General features: G+C 40.2%; 2 protein-coding genes across 2 annotated transcripts in view; both read right to left on the bottom strand.

Moving 5' to 3' along the window:
* LOC308139224 (glutamate receptor ionotropic, kainate 1-like) overlaps positions 1-21,747 on the bottom strand; it is a gene marked incomplete at both ends in the record, with an annotated part of 31,979 nt that extends 10,232 nt beyond the window's left edge. The window contains 11 exons of the mRNA XM_080508575.1: positions 349-552; positions 681-794; positions 5,497-5,541; positions 6,006-6,113; positions 8,435-8,578; positions 8,966-9,136; positions 9,358-9,411; positions 9,861-10,042; positions 11,254-11,511; positions 12,064-12,231; positions 21,666-21,747. Coding sequence (XP_080364701.1) covers positions 349-552; positions 681-794; positions 5,497-5,541; positions 6,006-6,113; positions 8,435-8,578; positions 8,966-9,136; positions 9,358-9,411; positions 9,861-10,042; positions 11,254-11,511; positions 12,064-12,231; positions 21,666-21,747 — 1,530 coding nt within the window. The remainder of the gene's footprint in view (positions 1-348; positions 553-680; positions 795-5,496; positions 5,542-6,005; positions 6,114-8,434; positions 8,579-8,965; positions 9,137-9,357; positions 9,412-9,860; positions 10,043-11,253; positions 11,512-12,063; positions 12,232-21,665) is intronic.
* Positions 21,748-23,301: 1,554 nt separating this feature from the next.
* Positions 23,302-25,780, bottom strand: part of tiam1a (TIAM Rac1 associated GEF 1a) — a 51,934-nt gene continuing 49,455 nt past the window's right edge. Inside the window, exons 28-29 of the mRNA XM_080509259.1 lie at positions 25,542-25,714; positions 23,302-25,417 (exon numbers count right to left, since the gene is read on the bottom strand). Of these exons, the coding sequence (XP_080365385.1) occupies positions 24,807-25,417; positions 25,542-25,714 (784 nt within the window). The 3' untranslated portion in view covers positions 23,302-24,806. The remainder of the gene's footprint in view (positions 25,418-25,541; positions 25,715-25,780) is intronic.

The raw sequence follows: 25,780 nt of genomic DNA, 5'->3' as shown, positions 1-25,780 counted from the left end.
TTTCACTGTGCTCATCTCTTCAGAAGGCCCAGGGGGTTGTATGGCTTTTCTCTGGTAGGCTGTGATCACCAACCAACTTCTGGCCTGCATTCTAAAGGTTCCATGCTGTGATGTCACCATGATGTCACAAAAACGTTTCCACTGAAAACCTGTTCATGGTGTATAAACTGACATCTTTTTTCCCCTGCACCCTTTGGTGCATCAAGCAAAAGATAACATATAAGAAAAATAATCTAAAACAAAATGCAAAATGTTCCCTTCAAACATGTTTACGCTTCATATACAAGTTAAATTTCCCAGACTTTAAAGTGTCTATGCTTTGTGTACTTGAGTCAGTGTAACACTCACGTGGTCGATCAGCTCCCGGACCATCCCGTTCCACTCTCCCTTGTCATTCTGGGCTCCATATTTCCCATCAGCCACCAGTTTGACTTCGTACGTAAAACCCAGGATGTTGGATAGTTCTTTTAACAGGTCCAGGCAGTAGCCCTCATAGCGATCGTTGCCAACCAACTCTTTTTCAGACTTTTTCACCATCACATAAGGATTTTCCTATACAGAAAAATAAAAGATTTGTTGTTTCATGTTTCTTATTTTGCTTTTTATCTGTCCTGGGCACATTTGTACTCCGAGCCTCTCCCCAAGTTGTCCTCCATTTAACCTTCCTGTTTTCTCCTCACCAGTATTGTGGTGACAATGAGAGTCCTGTTAGCCAGAGAGTCTGTCACATTGTTATTCTTGTCTCGGTTGGACTCCGTCAGGTTCATCCCCTTGTACGAGTTCCACACAGCAATCTGAAAGACAAACACGGCTTCAGACTCATTGAAACATTTGCTGCTTTGATGCTGCATTTGACTCCTGCTGTAAGAGTCTCTAAGGCAGGAGGTTTGAATTTGGCTGTTTGTATCATTAGTGAACACATCTGCTTAAAAAACAAACAAAACAAACAATGTCATTGTTTCTTCAACCCTACAAAAAGACTAGAGTGCATTTAGTCTCCAAGTCTTAATGGGAGATTAGACGCTCCTCTGATACATTGTCTATTAATCATGTTTTCTGATTCGGCAAACAGAAAAATGAAAATAAATTAAAAAGATTCAAAGACACGACTGGCTCTCATTCAACCTTCTGCTCCATTCACCAGCATGTTCCCTTTGCTCAGTTGTGCTTCAATGATCCCAGGCAAAGTGCTGAAAACTTCATTTTATGTACAGTGAATTTGAAAACTAAGAAGCTCCAAACAGATTGTGTGCATCAAGAAAAGGCTTTGAGTCATTTTGGAGCCGAACCTACATCACTCCTGCTGTGTGCAGCCATGCATGCGACTCACAGCACGTACAGCCTGCACACCGAGTCTCACAATATGTGAAGACAACGCTTTGTTTATGATGGGTTATTTATTTAAATAGGCTCTTTCTGCATTTAGTCATGTTTGTGTTGGCTGGAACCCATAATAATAGTCACTGGTAGAGAACTGTAAGATGATTATTTCAGATGTCTTCTTCAGCAATAGCAACACAAGATGGCTGTGATTCGGTTGGCGGCACAAACTCGTAGCTAATTAAACTGTTATGATTGATTAGCTTTATAAACCAACACCCAATGAGCTATTCCCCAGATAAAACACACATCAGCCTAAAATAACTGTATCTCTCCATTACTCTAGTGTCCGCTTGGAAATTTATTAGTGTATTTCTATTCCCCATCTAGCAATCCTTCAATATTGTATAACAGTGAAGCTGATTTCAAAAACGGTGAGGGTACATCCTCAACATGTCGCAAACTCATATTGTGGCACAAATAGGTCGCAAATGCATGTTTTTGGATTGTGAAACAAAATTGTAGTCCTCAGAGAAAAGCCTTGTGTGCATATTCAAAAACTCCACACAAAGGCCCCCAAAGCAAACCTGGACTCAAGAGTGTTTAACCACAACCCCATCTAACGCAGCATTTGAGAATTGTCTTTACATGTTGTCATTAATGACGACACCTGTGAAACAAAGTGTCCCAGGATTTTGTGCATGTGGTGGGCTCACGAGTGAAAATAAGTCGTCACAATAAGAAAGTTCAGAAAGCCAATGTAACATCACCAAACAGGTGAATATTTGTGGATCTGATCAAGACAGTGTTTCTTGATTGTGTGCTCTAATTTCAACAAAGCTCGTCATATTTTAAGTGAAATTAGAAAGATTTAATCAAGCAAGCCCACATAGTACTAGCCAGCAAATAAAACACAGCAGAAAAATACTTACACTTTTGCATATGCCAAAGTTACAGATGTTGGTTCAATAGACTAAATTTGCATCATTTTACGTGAATGTTGACTTGTAAACAGATTGTATCTTGGCAATTGTTCATTTAGAATCCAAATGAGTAAATTTATACGTTTGGTGTATTTTTAATAAACCAACTCACAGCATTGAGAAACATTGACAAAAAAGATGTGAGTTCCAGGTTTGCTTCAGCATCACGGGAAGCAATGGAGATCACTGCAGCAGGGACCGGACAACATGAATGAAGAAGGGCAAAATCAGAGCGGGTCAAGGCGAAAGAGAACAGTGTGGTGTTTGTCATCTGTACCATCACAGTTACAGTGATTAAGACCGTCCGGTTTGTCGCGCCCGGCGGTATAATCCAGACAGTTATCAGATTAGAGCAAACGCCTGGCAGCTGGATTTTGGCCCCTTCAAATCCCTTATCGCTTTAAGGCTGAGCAAAGATCAACTGAGGCCATGACAGTGATGCAGTAAAGTTAAGAGCATTAAATTATTACTCCTCATTGTCGGGAGAACTAAAGAGTAGAGACAGCAAAGACAAGCTTTTCTCTGCTAACAATCCACTCTGAGCAATGTTGATATGTTCAATCAGGAGCAATGGTATAACGTTGGCCACTGCAGAAGACGATGAGTAGCAGTGAATGCATCATTACTTCCTATTAAACACAGCCCTATGGACAATGCTCTCTTTTTTTCACAATTTCGGTCTTCAGAAAAGGCCAATGTTAGATCACCTCCTCCAAATGATAATGTGCTTTTCACTCTGCTTTAGGATTCTATCTTATTCTATTAACTAACTCAGACAGATGGAACATCCACTTACTTATAAATTTGCCAAAAACACTCTATATCTCCACAATAGCACTTTTGCAGGGGTCCACGTTTTGCAGGAGTCCATAAATCTGTCTTATCTCTCGATACAGCGGATGAGCAGAATTGTGAATGGGGTCAGATTTAATTAATTGTAGTGTCCCCAGTCTGAAAGATAAATTTAACAGAGTGAGTGTGAGGGGCACTTTCGTCTAAAATCGTGCAGCTTCACATAATCTAGCACTTGTGATATGTTGTAGACTGAAGTTAGTTTTAGAAATATCATTGAATAAAACACAATTGCTGCATGAATAGTCAGTTTGTTGGTAATAAAGTAATCTGATCCGAGTCAATGAAATCAATGTGAAAATACAAGACCATGTGGTGCATGCGTGCAATGATGGTCTTTTAGCCCTCAAAGTCATAGATTTACTGTGTATAGCCTTGCAAATTTATCATGCGTACCAGAGCAGCTCCCAACAACAAAGTGTGCTATAAAAACTGACAGGAATTCTCTCTCGTATGCCGTGTGTAAAATGTTATCTATGAATCCTAAAGCTCATCCTCATCCAGAACCAAATCAGGCTGGAGAACCGTTACCGCAGAGCTCAGCCTGCCCAAAAAACCTGAGGGGGGAAAAAAAAACCACTTTTTTTTTTTTCTAACAGAAGTCAACAACTTTAAGGGAAAACACTTTATTTCGCAGAAGACTTTCACTTTGTTTAGTCTCATCATCCTCTTCAGAGCGTATTTAACACTTCAGCTACCAAGAACTAACACAACTGCAACGGACTGATAATTCATTTTTCATGACCATAAAGTGGGGATTTTATGTGATGTGCTTACCATATAGTGGTATTTCCTCTGAGGGGAAGCTTTTGAGGTCTAAAAGTACTGAATGGAATTAAAATTGCTGCATAAATCACTGCTTCTGCACCTTGACAGCTGCTGCCTGCCTACATACCTGTCTGTCTGACGGCTGAGACGGACAGAGAGCGAAAAGCAAGGCGGTTTGTGATCATAAACAGCATTTGGAGTGGGTGAAATCATTTTACTAATCACATCAGAGACTCTAACGCGATGGGTTATTGGTCCTGCAGTATTTACAGTCTTCAGTGCACTGTCAGATTAAATTAAGTAGTGAAACAGGAACTTTTAAAAGAAGCTACTGGCAACATCTTATTTGACCTTAACAATTTGTTTGGCTTTAATGTTAAAGGAAGGATTTGCTTGAAATATTTAAGCAATTTTGAAGGAATTACAATACTTTTCTATTTTTCGAGCACCATGTGATCATCATGAGCTGTCTTGTATGCAAGAGCATAAATGTTCATATTTAAGGTGGATGATAAACAAAACAATTCTTTTAAGTATTTCTTTAGACAAGCTACAACAAGTGTACAAATGCATAAATGGGACCTTGATTACTACTGTGCATACAAGATAATATAAAGATTAATATATAAATATATTTGGTACAAAAATGTAAGCGTTAACATCTACAGAGATAAAATGTTAGTATGAAAACAGGGCGTTTTGTTATTTAAACACACCTTGAGTTATTGTAACTGACACCAAAGTACTCAAAAGTAATTCAATATTTTAGCAGCTCGGCCCTCTGTGCAGCTTCTACAGAAGATTGACCCATGATGGCACTAAGTGCACAACATGATGTCTCATTACACATGTTAACATTTCATTCTTTTTATTTTTCTTGTCTCTGACACCTCTGTTGTTTTGAGTGAACATTTGTAAATTCACTAAATTAGTAAGTCACAACTGGCCAGTTACCGCCATGGTGACACACTTCCACTGAGCCATAGGCAATAAAATTGGCCAAACCGTTGTGAGACATATTAAGGGAGAATCAAGTTGGGCTTTTTTAAGTCACAAATGCAATGTTTTGTGTGTAGGACTGACACAAGTACATTTAAGCTGTATATTTCTATACAAAGATTTCATTGATATGATGTATTTATCATTTACAATATTTATAAGGGATATCAGTATTTATTTTTGTTCCGGATGTCAGTATCACCTCGTTTTTTTACTTATAATAGTTCTGAATAACAAATTGTTCATCAAAGTCGTTAATCAAAGTAAATTAAACTTTAGGTGTTACTTGGAAGGAAGCAAGGACAAAAATAATTGTACAAAATCTATATTTTCCCTAAACTGCTGAAAAAGTTTTGATAAGTGTCAGAGCAACGCCTGTACTCAGACAGTGGGAGGTAAAACTGAAATGTCAAACACATGGCACTGCTGTACACAAAATCAGTGGAGAGAAACAAGGTTGACAAGGCAAGGAGCAGGGAGGTGTGTGGCATATAGAGTGAGAACTGAGGTAAGGGGGGGGGGGGGGGGGGGGCAAATAACAAAGGCTTCAACCAAACAAGGCACTGGCACAAACCTTGATCCACCTTTTCGTGAGGCGACTTCCGCCCGTCACGATACCCTTTTGATTTTGCAAAGAGGGCAACAAGAGGCAGAAACAGTGCGGAAAGAAATAATCAGTTTATTGCAGTTATTAATATCGACTGGGCAAATTTAAACCAAAAAACAAATGTGTGGATGGAATATAGGGAACTAAATTGCTAGAGTACCTCTTTTTCTAGATCTTTTACACACTATACACACTATACACACACACACACACACACACACACACACACACACACACACACACACACACACACACACACACACACACACACACACACACACACACACACACACACACACACACACACACACACACACACACACACACACACACACACACACACACACACACACACACACACACACACACACACACACACACACACACACACACACACAGCTTTAATGGAATGGATCAGCCAGCATGGAAGCAGCATGTGAGTGGTGTAATTGGCTGTTCCAGGCCTCTGTGCTCACCCTGGCAGTGCCGTCCTCTTTGAGGCTGATGATGTCCAAATCAAAGTCCCTCCTCAGGCCATCTGTCTTATTAAGAACAATGTGCCCTGTCAGTCCGTCCCACTGGGCCTACAAAACGGGAGAAGGAGAGAGGAGTGGGAGGCCGTCCGAGTTCTTTGTGTGTGAAGGAGCCTCATTGAAGCCGTGGAAAAGTGAGGGGAATCCAGGCAGTGCAAGTAGGTCCATGTTGACAGCCGACTACAGGGCTTGGTGAATCACATCAGGTGAATAATGCAAGATATCTACAGGTTGTTCCGTGGTTCACTTTCAATGAGTAAGGTTTATGAACATGCTAGCCATATTTACCACTTTTAATACCATATTGTGTTCTATAGTGGAGATCTAACTCATTTAAACCCCCCCCATAGAAAGCCCCCCCCCCCCCCCCCCAAGCCTGGACTGGAACGAGGGGCTCTAATATAAATGCTTGTGCAGTATGGTGAAGATTCATATTTATCATATATTTATTTATCTTTTTTTTTTTCTGCCTGCAGAATCAAATCACTTATCCATACGGTGTGAATAGTTGAAAAAAAAAAAGCTTTCTGAATACTGAGAGAGGGCACATAAGCTACTACACCTGAGCTTAAGGCTGTATGCGCTTCAAGGCATATTCTATATTTTGTTAATCCTGGAAGTGAAAGGAAGTGAGAACAACCCCTGCAGCTAAAACAGATGCAAAAAAAAAAAGAACCTTCCTTAAATTGTGATGCATAGCTACTTTAATTTCAGGAAATTAAAAAGAGATAAAACCTTTGAGCCACATCTGGAAACATTTGTGTATTTTCTTTTCTTTTTTAAATCAGTGCTTCATAAGGATGTCACAGTTTGGAAACCTTCATTTGCATCTGCTATATTCTATTCTTGACTCAGGAATCAGATTTTCAGCCTCTATTCCCTAAAAGCTATTCATTTTTAGCTTTTATTACAGGCAAAACATCCATACACAGCTTTGTTTAAGTCGGATGATTTTGAGGACCGTTTCCTATGCTTTAGATTGCATTTCTGCCTTACCTACTTATAATCGGAATTTATTTACCATAATGAAATGTAAATAAAGCTGAAAAATGACTTCTTTTTGTAGTGTTTGCTGAAGAAATATCATAAAATAGGTTAGGTTGCACAGCTATGCATACTTAGCTCAAAGTGTATAGTGAGAGCAAAACCAGAGCAAAGTAACATCAAGACTCCTGCACCTTCCCCTGATTTATGCTGAGAACTGAAAATTACATATTGCAGTAAGCTAAATTTCCCCTTTCAGCAAGAAAGTCCTGAACATTCAGAAGAAAAATTTGTTAAAATGCTCAAATTGAGGTCATAATACAGTCAGACCTCCAGAGCAGCACAATCAGGATGTATTTTTTTTCTTCTGCATTATTCATGAATAGGAATGATTGGTCAAAACATGCAAGTAAAAAATAGGGAATTCATTTTAGAAAAACCTCTCTGCAGTTGCTGAAATATTCTTACTCAATGTCAACATTTATAATCCAGTATATTACCCTCTTTTCTGTGTTTTCTATTAGGGCAGGAAGCACATTGGATGAAAAAGTGGGGCTATTGTAAAATGTAAATGAGTTAATTTTGGCTATAGAAAGACATCATCTATTGTGTTCTACAATAGCCAGAAAGAAAAAAAAGGGTGGAGGGAGGACCACAGGTTATATTGCCAGGCATTCAATTTCAGCCAGTGAAAATGAAAGATGTGTCCTCGTCGTCTGCACCCTCTTGTCAGAAATGGTTTTTAATTGAGTGTTGTGAGAGACATATTACTGGTTATTGCAATCAAAAAGGCAATTATCAAGTGATGAATAGCACAGGAAGACAGATGCTTCAAAGGGAAGGCAGTAGCAAACAAAAAGGCGAACCGATGAGGAGAGAGACACCAAGATGCAAAGGAGGGGGAAAAAAAAGAGCAAGTGAATGAGGGTGGAGGGGGCATAAAGAGGAAAATATGAGTGAGGGGACTGAATGATAATGTTCCCTCTCCGTGGCAGGCAACGGTCCTCTGCTGGATTTAAGACTTAAGAGATCAAAACACTTGTGCATCAAAGGCCTCATTTCTGTCTGTAGGCATCCAGTCTGACAGCCAGGCTGGGCCACATGCTTTCAACTTATAAGTACATAAATACCGTGTATTTTCATGTTATGTGCGTTCAGGGGCAGAGTGTGGCTTGTCAGTGAAGGAGATCTGTAAAATATCTTATCACATAAAATGATCTGACATTCAGTTTTTGGGAATCGTGTGCCGCCAATAGTGGCATCACAAATCTAAAAAGTAGATAAGAAAGCGTTAAAAACACTCATCAAAAATGTATGGTGGTCAGACCAAAAGAGTTTCTCAGTTTTGCTGGTGATCTTACAAGTTTCTGCGCTTTGTCTACACTGACCTCTTTGAAGAGGTTCATGAAGCGCGGTCCGAATCGCCAAGGTTTGTGGCGGTGACACTGCAGCGAGCTGACGGTCATCTGAGTGGCCCTTTGGGACGCAACAGCAACCATGAACACAGCATCATACATCAAGGCTGCATCAGTCTGTTGAGGAAGCAGAGAGGGGAGATTTTTTTTTTTTTTTGGTTTGCACTCAAAAGAAGTACACACATAAATGTTGGGGGTAAACAGCTACTGAACAAGCACATTTTGCAGATATAAATGTGATAACATTGAACTACGATCGTTGCTTAAAGAAAACTGTGCTTTTGAAGAAACAAACAGTGTGGTGAACATATAACGATGAAGAGAATCGAACTGGAAATTGCATCATTTGCATTTTTCTTACGTGTGGAAATATAGCTCCTCTCCAGATTTACATGATACAGATGTCTGGGAGTTACAGTTGAATGAAAGCAGCATATAAATGTGCATCACTGGCTTTCAGCTGAGCGGGTGTCTGTCATGTAAATTAACAACTGCAGGACTTACGGTCATAACTCCATCCATCAAGCCGCTCTCTTGTTTGGGACCCTGCAGTCTTTCCATCGCCCACTTGTCCATTGTCGAGGCGACCCATGGGTCGTCGATGTTCAGCAGTCTGAAACCGGTCATGTTAACGCCACTGTAGCGGTACGGCTCCAAATCCAGTGCAAATAAATCCTGCAAGAGGCCACACATATTAGGAGAAACATGTTGCGTATGCTCTTATGTGCAATGGTGACACGAAGCATATCAGAAGAACGTAAGCCTGGAAATGTCTCTTGCAACATTTATTGCAATCCCTAGCAAATGTATTAAGTGTGGTTCAAGGTCACATGAGCACTTTTGGATTGGTTTTACTTTGGCACCCACATCATAGTGTGTGCATTTTTCAAACTTACCAAAGTCGTGAAGAAGAAATGGTAGTACTCTGTCATCATTCCCATTGATGAAAGCTGCAACATCAGAAGAAATAAGGCAGTAAAAGAAGTGTATATACTGAATAAGAAATGAAATATGTCAGAAATATAATTTTACCCACTAAGATCAAACATCCGGTATTTCCTGGTATGCCTGTTAGTTTCATTATCAGTTACCGTAAATCAACAACTAGGTTAATAGGCATTGACCAAATGTTACTAAATCTTTGTGGACCATTTTGAATTCTGACCATTAAAAGGGAAGTGCTGTGTCGTCTTGCAGAGCCGTACCATATCAATGCTATTATTCAAAACACGACAGAGGTATCAGAAAACCCAGTAAATGGGTTTCATACTTTTTTCAACAACATAAAAAGATGCCGTTTTGAAATCTCCCATTAAATGTGCTGCACCCAAAGGACGCATAAATGTGTTGTGAAGCCTGTGAAAGGAGAATGCTGTGGTGGATAAATCCCTGTACAGACCTGCTTAAGGAGCTCTGCCGCCATCCGATAGGAGCAGTCGAAGAGAATAAAAAACTCTTTGTCTTTCTTCAGTTCCTTGAGCAGTGGCCGGGCGTCTTGGTTACCCGGCGTCAGCTGCCGGATCTTGATCTTCAAGTTTAATTTCGACGGCGCCTTGATCAACTCCTGCATCCGCATCAGGCCTGGATAGAGAATGATAATTAGGAGTCTCATTTATCTCACCTGGTTTATTTCTCCCCTGTGAAAAGGCCACCGGTTCAGTTTGGGTACAGAGTTCAGTGTCCTGTTTTTAGAACACCTGCATCCCTGATCTGTGCCATGTGGTCTTTATTATCCAGCTGAATAGCTTCCCTCCTATCTGAGCTTTACATGCAGCCACACATGGGGTCGGTACATGTATCCGCGGACGAGTGAGATATTGTGCAGGTGTGCGCATACGTGACATTTCAGAATTGAACAGAAATCTATAAACTGTGACATTTTACCAGCTGAATTTCATATTGTCTGGGTCATGGAAGGACTCTATATATGGAGAGGCAGGATCTGAGGCCCTGAGTGTTGAGTGTTTTCTGCTGTATCAGTCTGAAGGGAACAATTTTAGGAGTCTGATCTCAGACTCCAGTCACTGATTGGGTTCACTGGCCAGCACATTGAAGACTGGCTCAGACAGAATTGTGTTTGGTAATTATCCCCCCGACATACTGTATGAATGTATTGTAACGTTCAGAAAACACAAGCCAGCACTTCTGTCCTTTCGTCCCTCTCAGTTCTCAAATGTTAAGCCAATGAAGTAACTAAAAGCGAAACATTTTCAATATCAATAAGTGGTTTTATGGGATCAAAATCCATATTCAGGTGTCGAGCAGCACAAGTACACAACCTCTTAAATATCATGGTTGATTTTATGTTATCAGAAGTGTTTTCCCACATTTACAAAGCAATATTTCAGTTTATATGTTGATTTTAATTGCTTTACTGCAGTAAATGCTAAATCTCTGCTTTTTTATATAACTATAAACACAGTTTACCTCAAAACTTTCCTATTTTTGTACACCACATTACACCATCAGCCATAACTTTAAAAAGACCAACATAACAAAAGATGTGTTCTTCATCATGTCATCTGCTACAAGATAGGTGTTATATTTCAGGCAGCGAGTGAATATTTTGTCCTCATTTTCGACTCCAGCTCTTGAGTGAATTTGACAAGGCGAGAGCTGTGATGGCGCTTGTTGATTGTTGATAGTCTGCAGTGGTCAGCGTTTTTCAAAAGCGACATAAAGTAATGGCTGATCGATATATGTCAAGAGAGTCTTCACCAAATTTGTGTTTGCACTCAAAATCCAGCGGGATTGCGTTTGTGGAGTATTTGCCGACTGTCAGTGTGTCCTACCGGTGCTGTCCTCGTAGACCACGGTCAGCTTCCTCCATTTGAAGAAAGTGACCACGTCCAGGATGGCCCTGGCGATGGCGGTGTACTCGGGAAACAGGTTGATGAAGAAGGTGTCTTTGTTGTCCACCGATGGGTGTTTCCAGCGAGTTTGTATGTGAGGGACCTCCAGAGCATTGCAGATGGACTGAACAGCGCTGACCGAGGAGCTGTGAGAAGGGCCGAACACAGCGACCACTCCAAGAGCTAACTGGTCACACACTAGTGGAAAAAACAAAAACAAAACAAAACAACAGAGAGGAAAAAAAAAAAAATTTTAGTGATCTTTTACTGTAGTAAATCTGAGGTTTGCTTCTTATTCAAATTTCAATGTAAAATTGATTCTCTGTTGAAGAATCAAATCTCTGTTGAAACCATTTGAATAGCTTTAGCTGTGCTGACTAGGTTTTATGATACTCAGGATTCAAGGCTCAAGATACAAAATACTTTATTCATCCCCTCGGAGCAATTTAAAACAGCCCACACTGAGTATAACAACTGATAGTAGAAGAATGAGGCAAGCTATTCTTCTTCCAGTCTCATCCAAACCAGTACTTATCCCTATTGAAGCAAGAGGCAATGCAGATTTTAGCCCTGAGAGCTGTTGAGCATTACAAATACAAATACTAAATGGAGCAAAATATCTTTCCAAAAAAATGTTCCACTTGTTTGATCAGAAATGGGCAAATGAGTTTATAAGGTTAGTTTCAAAATTTGTAATTTGAAAAGAAGACAGTGAAACATCAATATAAATGTCCGCGGCTGATTTCCTACCTCTCCTGGAAGCCTCAAAGCCATCGAAGAGGTTGATCCTCTGAATGTCGTAGGTGAGGGTGGTGTTGGGCATCAGGGTCTTGTTGCGGTTTATGTTATTTACAGCAAACTTGAATGCCAGCTCATCCATACTCACCAACTCACTCTCTCTGGTCTCAAAAATCCCACCTAAAGAGAAGAATGGAGGAGCAACACAGTTGAATTCCAGAGGGAATGAGGAAAGGGAAAAAAAACAAAAAAACATTCAACTTCATGTGCTCTGCACAAAACACACTGTACTTACCAGCAGAAGATAAAACTACATCGCTCCAGTGAGCTATTAAACTGAATTCCCGTTGTGGACATTACATTAGAATTAATTTACCATTAGAAGCCTCCTTTGTGAAGTGCTTCTTCTCATTAAATAGCTTAATTGAAAGGTACTACATGCTTTGACTTCACCACTAAATAAATTGCCAGGTTATAAAATCTACATTTCTAGGACAGCTTGTTTAATCTAGTTACTGTTCAAGAAGAACATCTAATTGAAGCTCTTTCATGTATGTTAAAAAGGAAAATATGATTGTGTCTGCTGTATCAATTTGAGGCTGATACCGAAGGCATGGGACACCCTGGACCATCAGTCAATCACAGGGTAAACACAGAGAGACAGACACTCTTGAATTGGTGTATTAATTTCAAAAGATTGTTTTTGAACTGTGAGAAGAAACCAGGGTACCCAGAGGAGTCCCTACTGGGAGAACATGCAAACTTGCTAGGGAAAGCTCCTAACTGGACTTGAACCCAAAACATTTTGTGAATACACAATATACTAGCATCAAATGTTCATATTTGCTCTAAAACAACTGTCTGCATTAGTGAAAATGCCGTCACATGTTCCATAAATGTCTAATAAGCGCTCATAGACAAACATTCAAAAATATTCCGTCAGGTATTAAATATAATGTCAACACTCAACTTCGCAGAAAGCCGTAGATGCAAAGATAGCTGTTCCTCTCATTTTCAGTGTGGGAGCACAAGGCCAGACACAAGTAGCTGCATGGACGAGCTGTCAGCACCAGAGGAGGAAACAATGCTGTTCAGACAAGGCTTCTGAAATTGCCCTCAAACTCCTCATCAACATCCTGCCACCCGGGTGCAGGAGACGTGAAGTGTGGATTCAAAGGCCAGATGAAATGGAAGAAGCGTAATTGCTCCCCACAGTGTGAAAGGGCAGAAAATAAAAAGGCTCTAAAGAGCTTCTTGTGGAAGTTCACAACAGGCTTTTGTTGGACGAGTCATTGCATTAGAAGTCAAAACAGGGACAAAAGTAAAATATTAAATGAACAAATAATTGTCTGTCTTGGTACATTTAATAGGAGACTTCTCTTCAGATAAGGTTTCTCTGACAAATCAAATTTTGCTTATTGTGTTGTTTGTCCAGTCCGAGTAAAAAGCTTTTCCTCCAAGTTATGATTAATAGCAGAGAACACATAATTGCATGGGTATTATAAGTGTGAAGGCTAAAAATTGGATTCCGCTGCTTTATTCATACATTTTTCTGTGTGTACTATAATTCAAGTGCGAGTGAATAGGTGTGCAAATAGTGGAATAAACAGAGCTTTAGCATGTGAAAAACAGCTTTTGTGTGGTAAATCAATGACCTATTATGCCTCATAATACATAATGCCGCTTGTATTTTTGTAGTGCAGCATATGGTTTGTGCGTGTAACATGCTTTGAATCTTGAATCACTTCTTCAAGACGGAGCAAACCGTGGGGAGAGGATTCACGTTGCATCTCAGTATCAAAAGCCATCAATGTATTATTAAAAGCCAATTAAACACAAACCTGAAAGTAGTTTGAATCGGAATGAAATATAGGACAATACACCCCTACTTTTTCTTCAAGGATACTCCCATATACTGTATTTCATGCAAACCAAAACTGAATTAGAGGAAATAATTGGTACATTATGAGATAATTGACAATGCTAAAATAGTGTCCTTGTTTTGTACCACTTAACTGTTAAATAGCTTGAAACTGCAAAGCAGATGTTAAGGGGAGAAATGCTACCGAGGGGGAATCCGTCCATCTGCTGTACAACTTTATCCAGTCGCATGGTCTGAGAATTGAAACCATCCAGATTATGTGCGGAGGCAGGGTGAACGGTTGATACTCCACCAGTCCATCACAGGACAAACACAGACAGATGGACAACCACCATCACAATCACAGTGACAGGGGAATGTTAGAGTCACCACTTAAATCTCAAACGTATATACTAGACCAAACCTATGTGTGCAGAAAATACTTTTTTTCATGCCAAAGGGGGGAATTCAAGGTGTCCAGCAGCTCACTAAATAATAGAAATGGAAATTTACACTTCAATTTTCATTTCATAAAGGAAAATATCAGTAACGTCAGCTCCAGTGTTTACTTTTATCACGTGCCGCTTCTAAAGAGTAATCCAGGCGACTCCCTTTGCTAAACCTGTTAAAATGTCTGAGATACCAATCCTAGATCCAAAGTGAATTTAAGGAGAATCTGGTACACTGTCTATATATATTTTTGGATTAATCGGGCAGTGGGCCAACATTATTTATATACCTGAGCAATCTAACACTACAGGTGAATTGTCGGACTGGTATTTGAAACGGGTAGAAGAAAACTGCTCGCCACTTGATCGAAAGGGTTTCTGTGGAATTTTGCATTTGTTTCCGATCAAAGCCTGATGTGTAAACAAATATATGAATATGGTGGAATACATAATTCTCTACAGCACTCTTGTACCCATGTAGAAAACATGCACGATAGTTTGGTTCACGAAAACGACTGGAAATGGATAATCGGCATCACAATTGCTTTGCTAAGTCAAAGTGTAATCCAGTGCAAGCCTTCTAATTAACAAAGCCGCAGCTTGTCCGTTTAATCTGTACGAGTCTAGAGATTAGAAACATCTTGTTGTGCTTACTGGAAGTGTTTCATGCCGCTGAAATTGCCTAATTTGTGACCTCGTTGTTAATGCCATAATAGAGCCATAGTAACTACTTAATGACTGAATGATAACGGGTAAATGTGGTTACATGCGCCACAAGACGAGGAATTAGATTGTTTTCGGGCGATAGTCAGAACATTTCACACAAAACACTCCAGAACTCCTGGGATGCCATCCTACTCCCTCCCACAACATCATTTTATTCAGTCAGCTGCTTAATAAAACCATCTATTTCTGCACATCGCTTCACGCCAGGCCATTAACCACACGTACGTTAAACATCTGACCATGCACACAGTCGGTGCTGGACATCAAACAAGGGAAAGGTTTTGCCAAGATGATGTCATGATGACAAGCTGAGAGAACTCCCAAACAATGGCTGCGAGAAAAGAATGATTACACCTACATTTACTCTTTATTCCATCTCCTCCCATGATTTCTGTTCCTAATTTTCTTGTGAAGTATGAAATACGCCGACTAGAGATAACTTTTTTTCTCGCACCTTCTAAAAAGCAAATGTCTTACTTCTCAGCGATTATGCAACTCAAGAAATGACAGTAGTATTTATCTTCACTTTCAAGTTTAAGTATCTTTATTATATCCTAGGGGGGGAATTAGTTCCACAGCTGGTGAGATATAAACAAAACATCCTTTAAATAAAATCACTCTACAAGCGCTTTCATTTCAATGAACCTCATTTAACTATTATTAACAGACCAAATAGCCATTTTTCATATGTTAATGTGCCTTCAGCATTTTTGAAAAAGTAGAATAACTTGAACTTGAATTGAATTTCAAGAACATATACTGTACATAACATATATATAACCTTGACCGATCAAGAAATTTCCAAAATTAGTTAACATTACAAAAGCATTACATCAAAACTGTAAGACAAAAGCTTCACAACAGGACTGTATATGTATTCCTTGTGTCTGTGCTGGTTTTATGTGCCTGGCTCCTGGAATGACTGTGAGATACCACAGGAATTTATATCAGCCCACTCTTTGAAGCACATTTTGGTTCCGCACTTCCACAAACAGGCAGTGATAAAAATCCAGGGAGCTGCTTGAGGCATCCTGAATTATTGGGCCTTCAAAATGGGTGGACAGTGAATTTGACCATTTTGATTGTTGGTCACAATAAAAAGACACTGTACTACAGCAGACAGGGGAGAAGGCATTAGAACTGCTGCTCAGGTACTTCAGTCTGAAAAACTCTGTGTGTTCTGTTAAGAGCAAAGAAACAATGTATATCTGACTTAATGTCTCGCTGTGTCAATATCACAATCAAACATGCGCACGGTAGTCGGTCACATTGCAAATAATGATTCATCTGTGAAGCTCTCATTGGTATTTTCTGCATAATTAAGGAGTGATGATTTGTCTGCAAACACCACTGATTTCCATACACTCACACTCCCTTCAACTGCACAGCCACAATTGTCCCGGTCACAGAAAAGTCATTTGGAATGTCCTTGTAATTAGAAGAACACTGCAAATTAAGACAAATAGATATTTTGTACAATAAGATGAATTAATTATGTCCTTATCTCCTTACAGTGGGAGAGAAAAACAAAGGTTTTAGAGCTACTGTGAGATTTGTGCCAACATGATCAGTGTGTGTGTGTGTGTGTGTGTGTGTGTGTGTGTGTGTGTGTGTGTGTGTGTGTGTGTGTGTGTGTGTGTGTGTGTGTGTGTGTGTGTGTTCCCTCACACACACCATCTTTCGCTTCACTGTTCAATTACAAATAACTCTGTTTTACATTCGTCATTTGTCATCTCTTACTGCCGAGCAACTTGAACTTGAGTGTTTCTTCTGACTGCTGCAGTCACAGAAATGGCACTTTTTTTTTTTTTTTTTAAACAAGGTGTCTCCTTTTTTCCTTTTTCCTCCAAATGAATTAATGTACCTCAGAGCTCTAAAAGCTTTCATTTGGCCCTCAAATAATGAGGAATTATTAACCTCAGGAACACTCTTCCATCTGGCATATCAGACACAACAAATGGATGTTAAAATGTTTCAAAGGGAACACAGAAAATGCATTGTAACATCCAATTTAGGTTTGCAGGTGATTTTATCTGCATAAACCGCAGACACATTTGTAACGCACAGAGGTTGCTAAAACACAGCACAGCTCATTATGGCCTGATCCGGGGTGGCTGTAAACATGAAATCAAAGATAATAAAGATCACGGTCCTCATACAAACCCAGAATTTTCTTAATTTGTGTTTTGGCAAACTGCTACAAGACGCTGCATTTCTGTATTTTTTTTTCTTTTTAAAATCAAAGGAGCTAAGCAATTTGCATAAAGATTACTGGGACGTTTTATCACCCTGCACAACCTGGATGCAAAATGTGTGTTTGCAAAATGTAGAAAGGACCTAAATATGCTGTGTTGCAATATCAAGGTCTGACTTTACTTTTTTAGCCACGTAGTTCTGAGGATTGCGAGATTTAAACATTAGAAATTCAAAATATGATGATTTATTGATGACAATCTTCCTTTAGCATGCATTTTCTAATTCTTAATTATTGCAGAGGGATGTTAAACTGATCTTCACATTTTCAACTTCGTATGACCTGCGGAAGAAACACGCTGTAGTTGAGCCATCTTTCATTTAGCACTGCTTTTCAGTGGCCACATGAAGCTGCCACTCAGTACCTGGGGTCCAGAAACCGCACAGATCGTTGCAACGGCAAAGAAAAGATCACCGAGCTGGACAAGAAAGACCGATCACCGTTATGCTCAGTGTGGCAGAAACGACCGCCTTCAGTAAAATTCTAAAAACAGATTGCCATGCACTTTGGACAGGTGATGCGGCTACAGGCAGAGAGAGTAAAATATAGGGGGGAGGGGGTCTTAAGTGTCAAACATTTCACTGCACTCTGTTGTTCTGGCTGGAAAAGCGCATGGGAAACATTTTGTTCTCAAAAGCAAATCAAGGGAACTGTACAAAGTGAAAAACAAGAAGGAAAGAAAAACAATCAGGGGATGAAAGACAGAGGCTGAAAAAACGAGACAAAATGACAAGGACCCCCTGAATGTCACCATGCACTCCATCATGTGCCTTGTAGTGCGTGTTTGCCAAAGTTATGACTGCAGAATGAAATATTTTCATCTCATCACCTATTTGGCGGAGAAATCAAGAGCGATTTGGAAATTGTTTGGCAAATTCATTACAGATGACTCTTCAAGAATATGATGTTAGTCAATCCTTTCTCTGACTTTGCCACCTGACAGCAGTTTGGATTGCTCTTACAATATTGAACCCCCACAGCTTCCTTCCAGGAGTTTGGCTCAGACGCCAAAATCATTTGTTTCGCAGCCACACGTCAGAGGAGCCCAGGCTCCAGCTGGGGTAGGACTGGAGAGAAGAGGTTTGTTTGATTTGCCATCCTAAACTCATTCTGCCCATCGCAAGACAAGTCTACACAAGTCTTCAGACTACACAATCAATACATACAAATAAAGCCGTCCGTCATGTGATCCCATGACCAACTTTGGGTTTCTCTTTCTTTTCTCCTGCCAAAAGGTTTTAGGTTTTCTGCCAGCATGATGAATGATCACGATACGGAGGCAGCCAATTCCACAGGATATCTGTGTATATCTTCCACAAGAGTGAAACTAACTTTCCTAAACCCGGTGCAATTTGGCAAAAAAAACCCAGATGCATTTGTATTCCTAATAGCTTAATAGCTCACCTAATTTCTGGAGAGGGGGAAAAGGGAACTAATGAATAAAATTAAGCAGGTACCCTTTCTATAAATTCAGGCTGTGGCCCCAGTTAAACTTAAGCAAATCAATTTAACACAAAGTAGCACCTGCAGCCAAACTTTGCACTTCTGTGGGTTTCATTTATCAAACACACACACAAACACACACATTCACACAGATAAAGTCTATGTATGTAAATCTTTGTAGATTTGAAGACCAATGTTGTTCCCAGCCAGCGCTGAGCCACTAAAGCTGAACATATTGGTCTCAAATGGAACAGAATATTAATGATTGACCCTGAGCCAAACTCCAGATCATAAAAACATTTGCATGTGCACCTCGACTTCACTATATAAAATGAACAAATACTCTTCAAAGGACATCAGAGAACTCAATTTTTTCTTCTTAAATTTGCAACAGTTTTTCCATCACTGATACCAGAACCCAGAATTGATTAAGACAGTGCCACAAACAAATGTGGAGCGATGGCTGGAATGAACTTCATTTCAGCGAGTCTTGCAAAGACGGCCTCTTTGTGTTATATGTTTATGCTACACAAACAAAATCTACCAATCTGGTCATCTTAAATTCTCTCAGATGTCTAGATTAGAATCTGCCTTGATTTTCAGTTAAGCTCTTGTATGCAAGTTGTTTTTAATGGGTTGTTTAATGCTCCGACTACACTCTTGTGGGTCACTCACTGTATGTGGTACATTTTTACAGCCCGACGTGATTCAACTGCAGCAGTCCAGTAATAAATTACGGTTTTATGAAGGTAGTGATGTTCAGCTTTGCTTGAGCTTTTCACAGAGGTTTTAATTTTACCACACGTTAATTTGTGAGGTTGTAGTTTGCAGCAGCGTTCCTCTGGACTGCATCACATTGGGAGTTGTTGCTCATATTTTCCACCCCACTACTCATGTACGATAATGATGTTGACAAAATATTTGTGAATATAATCATCGATATAATACATATTATATCAATATAATTCAGTTAAACTCAACAAAACTGCAGACCAACATCTCAAACATCATCATGTAATTAAGTAATAAATCTCTCTGATTATATCAAACACCTCTGAATAGAATCTTTTAAAAGTATAACTTTGTTATAGAGTTGGACTGCATGAGATTGTACCAATGAACTAATGAGAAGGTTAATGAATTAAAAAGAGGAGAGAGAAGCATCATCTTATATAAAAAAAAAAAAATAGGTATTATCATACCGAGGTATACCACACAATGGAGTAGTGGTTACTCTCACCTCACAGTGAGAATATCCCTGGTCTGAATCTGGGACCCTTCATATGCAAGTATGTATGCTGTATGTTTTCTGTATGGGTTTGTTTCCTCAGTCAAAGACATGCATTTGAGGTTTATCGGTGACTATAGATTGACCACAGCGTGTGTGCGTCCATCCAGGGATGTGTGCATGCTATATTTCTGTTGTTGTTTCTTAACTTCTTTACGAGAACTATACATCCACCATCAAACTATTCTGTCACTGAAATTAGTTGGGGGGGGGGGGTTGTTGTTGTTTCCAAAGTTTACTGGCTTTTCCAGAAGACACCTGAGCTGAGCTCAAACCTAAAAGACCACATCTTGATTTGCTATAAAAGAGGACAACTTTGGTTTTGTTTACAGATTAGGAAGTTAAACGCACTTTATTTCTGATGTCACAAAACTACTCTGATCCAATATAAAACCTTTTATTCAGAGACATGTTGAGAACAACAGGTAACCTATTTGTCATACCTTTGCACATTTCATTGCATGTCTGCAGCACTGAGTTGTAGTACAATGAGAGAGGAGCGACTAAGTGCAGAAGCCCAATGTGTGGTGTGGTCAGAAAGGGAAAAATAAAAAAACTAAGATCAATCCACAAAATGCAAAACATGCTCTTCTAATTTACAAATTTGGAACACATTGAATGCATTTTGCAACATCCAAAAGATTGCCTGCCACAGTGTTGCATCCAATCCAGAATTAGAACTATCGAGGACAGCACTCTATTCCTTTCCAAGTTGAGAACAGGTGGCCCTGACACCAATTCTCGATTTATTCAGTCAATTAGGTCTACATATGACTGCTCCACTCCGCTCTAATTCAAAGCCCTAAAGTGAGACGCTGGGATAATGAACACAGCCCTCAGTGCTCAGCAGCCTCCTCTTCTCTAATCAAATCTAGGTGTAGCGCTCTGACTTCTCTTACATGGACCAGGCTGATGACAGCAGGATTGAGAATGAGCCGGAGACATATTTTGAATGAGAATGCCCTTTGACTGGAGTATAGCCAGCAGAAGAATGCATTAAAGGATCAATAATCTATTCAGTATAACTATTTGTGTGTGGCAACAAGCGTGTGCAACACCGAACAGCCTTCTGATGGGAAAAATATCACGCAAATGCACCGATTAGATCTTCAGTATTGTTTAATTCAAAGGTCAATGGTCCTGGTGATATTTTGACAAAACAATAGTGTCAGAAGCGACATTTAACTTTGTGCACTTTGTGGCAAGACTTTGTCTCAACTGTACTTTCTGGATATTGAATTTGTGGCGGCACAAAGGACTAACATATGGCACAATAAGTCACACAAAAAGTCTTCATGGTGTATTTTGTTAGCATATACAGGTAACATTTTCCAATGTGTTAATTAATCTTTACTTGCTGCAGGTAAATGGAAAGATCACCTTGAGACACAAAATGACGTAAGGTCACCAAACTGCACTCACCTCATGACACAAACTTAAAATAACAAATTTACACAAATGTTATTTAATCTGATAGAACGAAAATGACAAGCACACACATTTTGTTTTGCATTTGAGTCCGACCAAGTGCAGCAAACAACTCGAACAACAAACGCCAATACATCCGTGCGTAAAACAGCTTGTTGCGCTTACCGATTCTGAGGACTTGTGCAGAGCTCAAAAAGAGCTGCGCCGTGAGAAAAATGAAGCAAAAAAGCCTCCTTCTTTCTTCCATTGTGCTCCAGGCGAACTCACCGCCGATATTGAGAGCATGACAGAAATAAACAGCAACTACCCAAGCTCGGACACAACTGGCATGTTCTACCGACGCGCGGCACAAGTTTCATTTCCAGTTCGGTCGCTCCACTCCAGAACAGTCAAATTAATTAGAAAAAAAAGGAGATTGTCACAAGTTATAAGTGGATCCAACTTTTCCGTGCAAAATCATTAAAAGTCAGAAAAACATTTGCAAAAAGAAGGGAAAAAGCTGCAGATTGACAGTGAGGTGATGCTCGTCCACTATCCTGTGCGCCTCCAAGGCGACAGAAGCCAAAGGGACTGAGTGGATGAGTGGAAGCAACCTGAATGAAAGTTATGAAGCTTCCGGTAAAAATACTTCAAAATAAATGCCAATTCAGGCGCTCCACCGTAAATACCCCCATCATTTCGAAACCTATGGACACATATAAATACCACATAGATACTTTAAGTGGATGCGCTTCTTTTTCTTCAATGTGTCAAAAAAAGAAGCAAAAGCTTCAAATGCATTACATTTATACGTATTCTTCATGTGATATTCAAACATATTGGGGCAGATTTGGCGTCGTACTTGATTTTTACGCTGAAGGTGCGCGCGGTCTAATTCTGTTAATCTCTGGCTGCTGCAGCCTCACTTGGTTTGGATTACGCAGCAGATGGATTGGCGGTGGTTTTCTCCACCGACCGGTCCTGATGAGAGGAGCATAATCTTCAGGTTACAGGGCAGATGCCAGATTATCTCTCGCTACAGACAAGCAACCCGCCCACCATCCCCTCAGCCCCTCATATCTGGAAGAATCAGTTGAAACGTCCCACACTGTCTCTAAATATGCATTATAAAAACGCGTTATTCTATTCATCTCTGAAACTTTTGTCTCCGATATGTTGATTGATGACATTTTGAAAGGCTTGAGTCTCTTCCATGAAGCAGGTCTGTTTTCCTCAAAAAGCAATTCCCTCCGCCTCACAATTGACATTTTGTTTATCACAATGTTTGTGGACTCTCTCAAAGCTGGGAGCCAAGAGACCACAGGAAAGCCTGCCAGCCCGACCTGGTCCACAGACAAACAGCCTATAGACAAACTTAATTAACTCAGAAAATGACCATCCAGCCTCTCCAGAAGGAGTCCTCGGGCAACAATCCGAACACCACAATGACCTGGTATGAATACTGAGCAGAGCCGTCTTCTGCCATATATGCAAATGAATGACAGTGCTGCAAAAAAGAAGAAGAAAAAACAACATTTTTAATTTGAATCTAACCTTTATAGCCCGCTTTTGTTTCACCTCTTCATTTCAAGTCAAAAACAAAGAATGTTAAGACTGTTAATGAGAGAAGCTGTGTGGGTCCCAGGGAGGAAAACAGTTTTTGATCTTTATTTTATTTTTAAATAGCACTTTCACACAAAAGCTATATTTAGAAAATTTATTTTAACATAAAGATGGTAAATCTGCACACTTTCACAGTTTTAAAAGTACAAAGGGAGAAGTCGAAGGAGTCCTCACAGGATTTGCCTCCAAGGCCAGGTGATTGTGTCTCACAGTTCCTTACCAGTTATGTGACACAGTAAAGCTAAAATCTAAGAAACTATCACCATAATAGCAAAAAATACAACAATAAGAATAACGTCCAAAGTGTGTCATTTCCATCCACTCTCCTCTCATTCAGAGTAACTTGCAGAGTCCTGCTCCCACATATATGAGTGCATATTCAGTATCCAGTGAGGTGTGCGCGGCACAAAGCACATTGAGGTGATGACAGTGAAACATCACAGCCTGGTGGACAGAGATGGAAAAGCAGCGATAGGCAGGAGGAAACGGCTGAAAGCAGAAGATGGAATCTGAATCTCTGATCATTCGTGTGAAACAAAGAGTCGTTTGGCGTTTGCTATTCATCACAGATGTGGAGCATGAAGAGAGAGCGAGTCCCGGTATAAATGACTTTGAATGAAATCAGTTACCAAAATAAAAACTACATTTTATTCAAACAACAAAATGAAAGCGACAACATTCATGTGAAGGGCGGAAGTGATGGCTCTATCAAGCCTGTCTCCGACACAGACACACAAAAAGTACTTTATATAACACTGGGAAGCCAAATGAGGTGTAAACATTAAAAATGAGACAGTATATCTTTTTTTAAAAGGCAATATTTAAATAAAGAATCCAAGGACTCCCTGTTTTCCAAACTTTCTTTTGAGGATATAAAAAGAAAAGGTGAGAGTCGCTTATTTAGTTCTTACAAGAGGTTAACAGCACTCTGTTGTACACCCGACTGTACCCAGATGTGCAGCTGTTATTAAGTTAAAACAATAAAAAGCACAATAAAGCTAGGTGGATCTCACCATACGTTACTCAGCAGTCGTTCAGCCAAAAAAAAAAAGCCCCTGAAGAGAAGTTCAGTAACACACAGCCCTTAAGTGTTCAAAATACAAACACAGTTTTTCAGAGTCAGAAAAATATAACACCCACATTCCTGTGTTGAAAAATAGATAATTTGGCCAGAAGGTCACAGTTCAGTGACGACGACTCTTCAGTACAATGAGCGTGTGGTACAGTAGCTGCCGTGACTCTGTTGTGTCTGTGCTTTAGTGTATTATATGCATTTACAGGATGAACACACAAACACACACACTTCCACTGTGTTCATGCAGTGATTTTTTTGTTCATGTGCAACTAGTGTGTGTGCTTCCCGGGTGCATGTCCGACACGGTGAGGATCCGTTCAGGTTCCATTTTAATGAACGAGAGTCTCTTGGTCACGCAAAAATATGTTCACTGAAGTCAGTTGCAGGTTACTTTTCTTTATTGACTTGGTGTTTAAGTAGTTCAGGATTGTCTGAAGAGTGAGGATGCAGGTGAGGAGGAAGAGGAGGATTGTGAGGCGGTACAGGGAGGACTGTAAGATTTAACACCTTTAACTCTTGCTCTCCAAATTCTACTTGTTTAAAGCTTGTATCCACATCGTCCAGTCTTTTCTTGCACCCCTATTTTATGTTGCGTCTTTTCTTTATCTTATGCTTCTAATTTTTCCTCATCAGAAGACGTTGCTGTTGCACCCGCTGGTTAAGTCGTCCCGCCGCACCCAGATTGTGTCGTGGTCCTGATTCGTGACCCCTTCCACAGCACATTGCTTCAATGGGGCGAGTTTTAAGGAGGAGCTTGCACACTGTGGGACGGAGACACCACAGGATGCAAAAGAGTCAATAGAAGCCGAGTCGACTTCCTCCCTTATCACGCCCTCAACCCGGCCATTCGGGCTGCCATCTTGGCCCTGGAGGTGCAGTCTATCCATCTCCTCCTCGAGAGCTGCCGGTTTGGCTGCTGCAGCTCGGACAGACTTGCAGTACTCGTCATCGTCGCTCAGTATGTCCGTCTCCTTCACCTGTCCCAAATCGATGCCGTCACACTGGTCTTCATAGCAGCCCAGGTTGAACTGCTCCTCCACCCAGCGGTCTGTGTCTTCCCCCTGAGACTTGGTGGGTTGAAGTGGGGCATGCTGGGAGAGCAGCGCATTGGAGGAATGATGCCTGGAGGCGTTCATATCATTGCTGTTGTTGTTGTTGCCATGGAAAACCAGGTCCGTGTCAATGGTAATACGGTTTTTCACCAGCTTCCTGCGGGACAGCGTTCGAGACGGAGCTGATGCTAAGAAGAAAGACATAAGAATTACATTACCCTGCATTTCATTTTGGTAATATTTACAGAACTATTGGCATCATAGGTTAGACCTTGGTTTATGTTGATGATAAGTCATTAGGATCATTATTACCTGCTCTGTTCATAGCAGGTTGTGCTCCTTTAAGAGCACACAAGCGTTTCCCGCCAAACGGGACATACTGCTGGTTGGGTGGCAGAGATTCAGTCTTAAGAAGCTGACGGCGCTGTTTCTCCCTCAGGATGGAGTGCACTGCTTTCAAAAAGTCCTTTTTACTATCTGAGGAGCTTTAAATTGAAAGGATGCAAAAACAAGCACACGCAAGATATTACTGTTACTTTCATGTCATTCAG

The sequence above is a fragment of the Blennius ocellaris genome (genome assembly GCF_963422515.1).
Source record: "Blennius ocellaris genome assembly, chromosome: 14".
NCBI lineage: Eukaryota > Metazoa > Chordata > Actinopteri > Blenniiformes > Blenniidae > Blennius > Blennius ocellaris.
The sequence above is the reverse complement of the archived record's forward strand: the minus strand, read 5'-3'. Positions and strand labels throughout refer to the sequence as shown.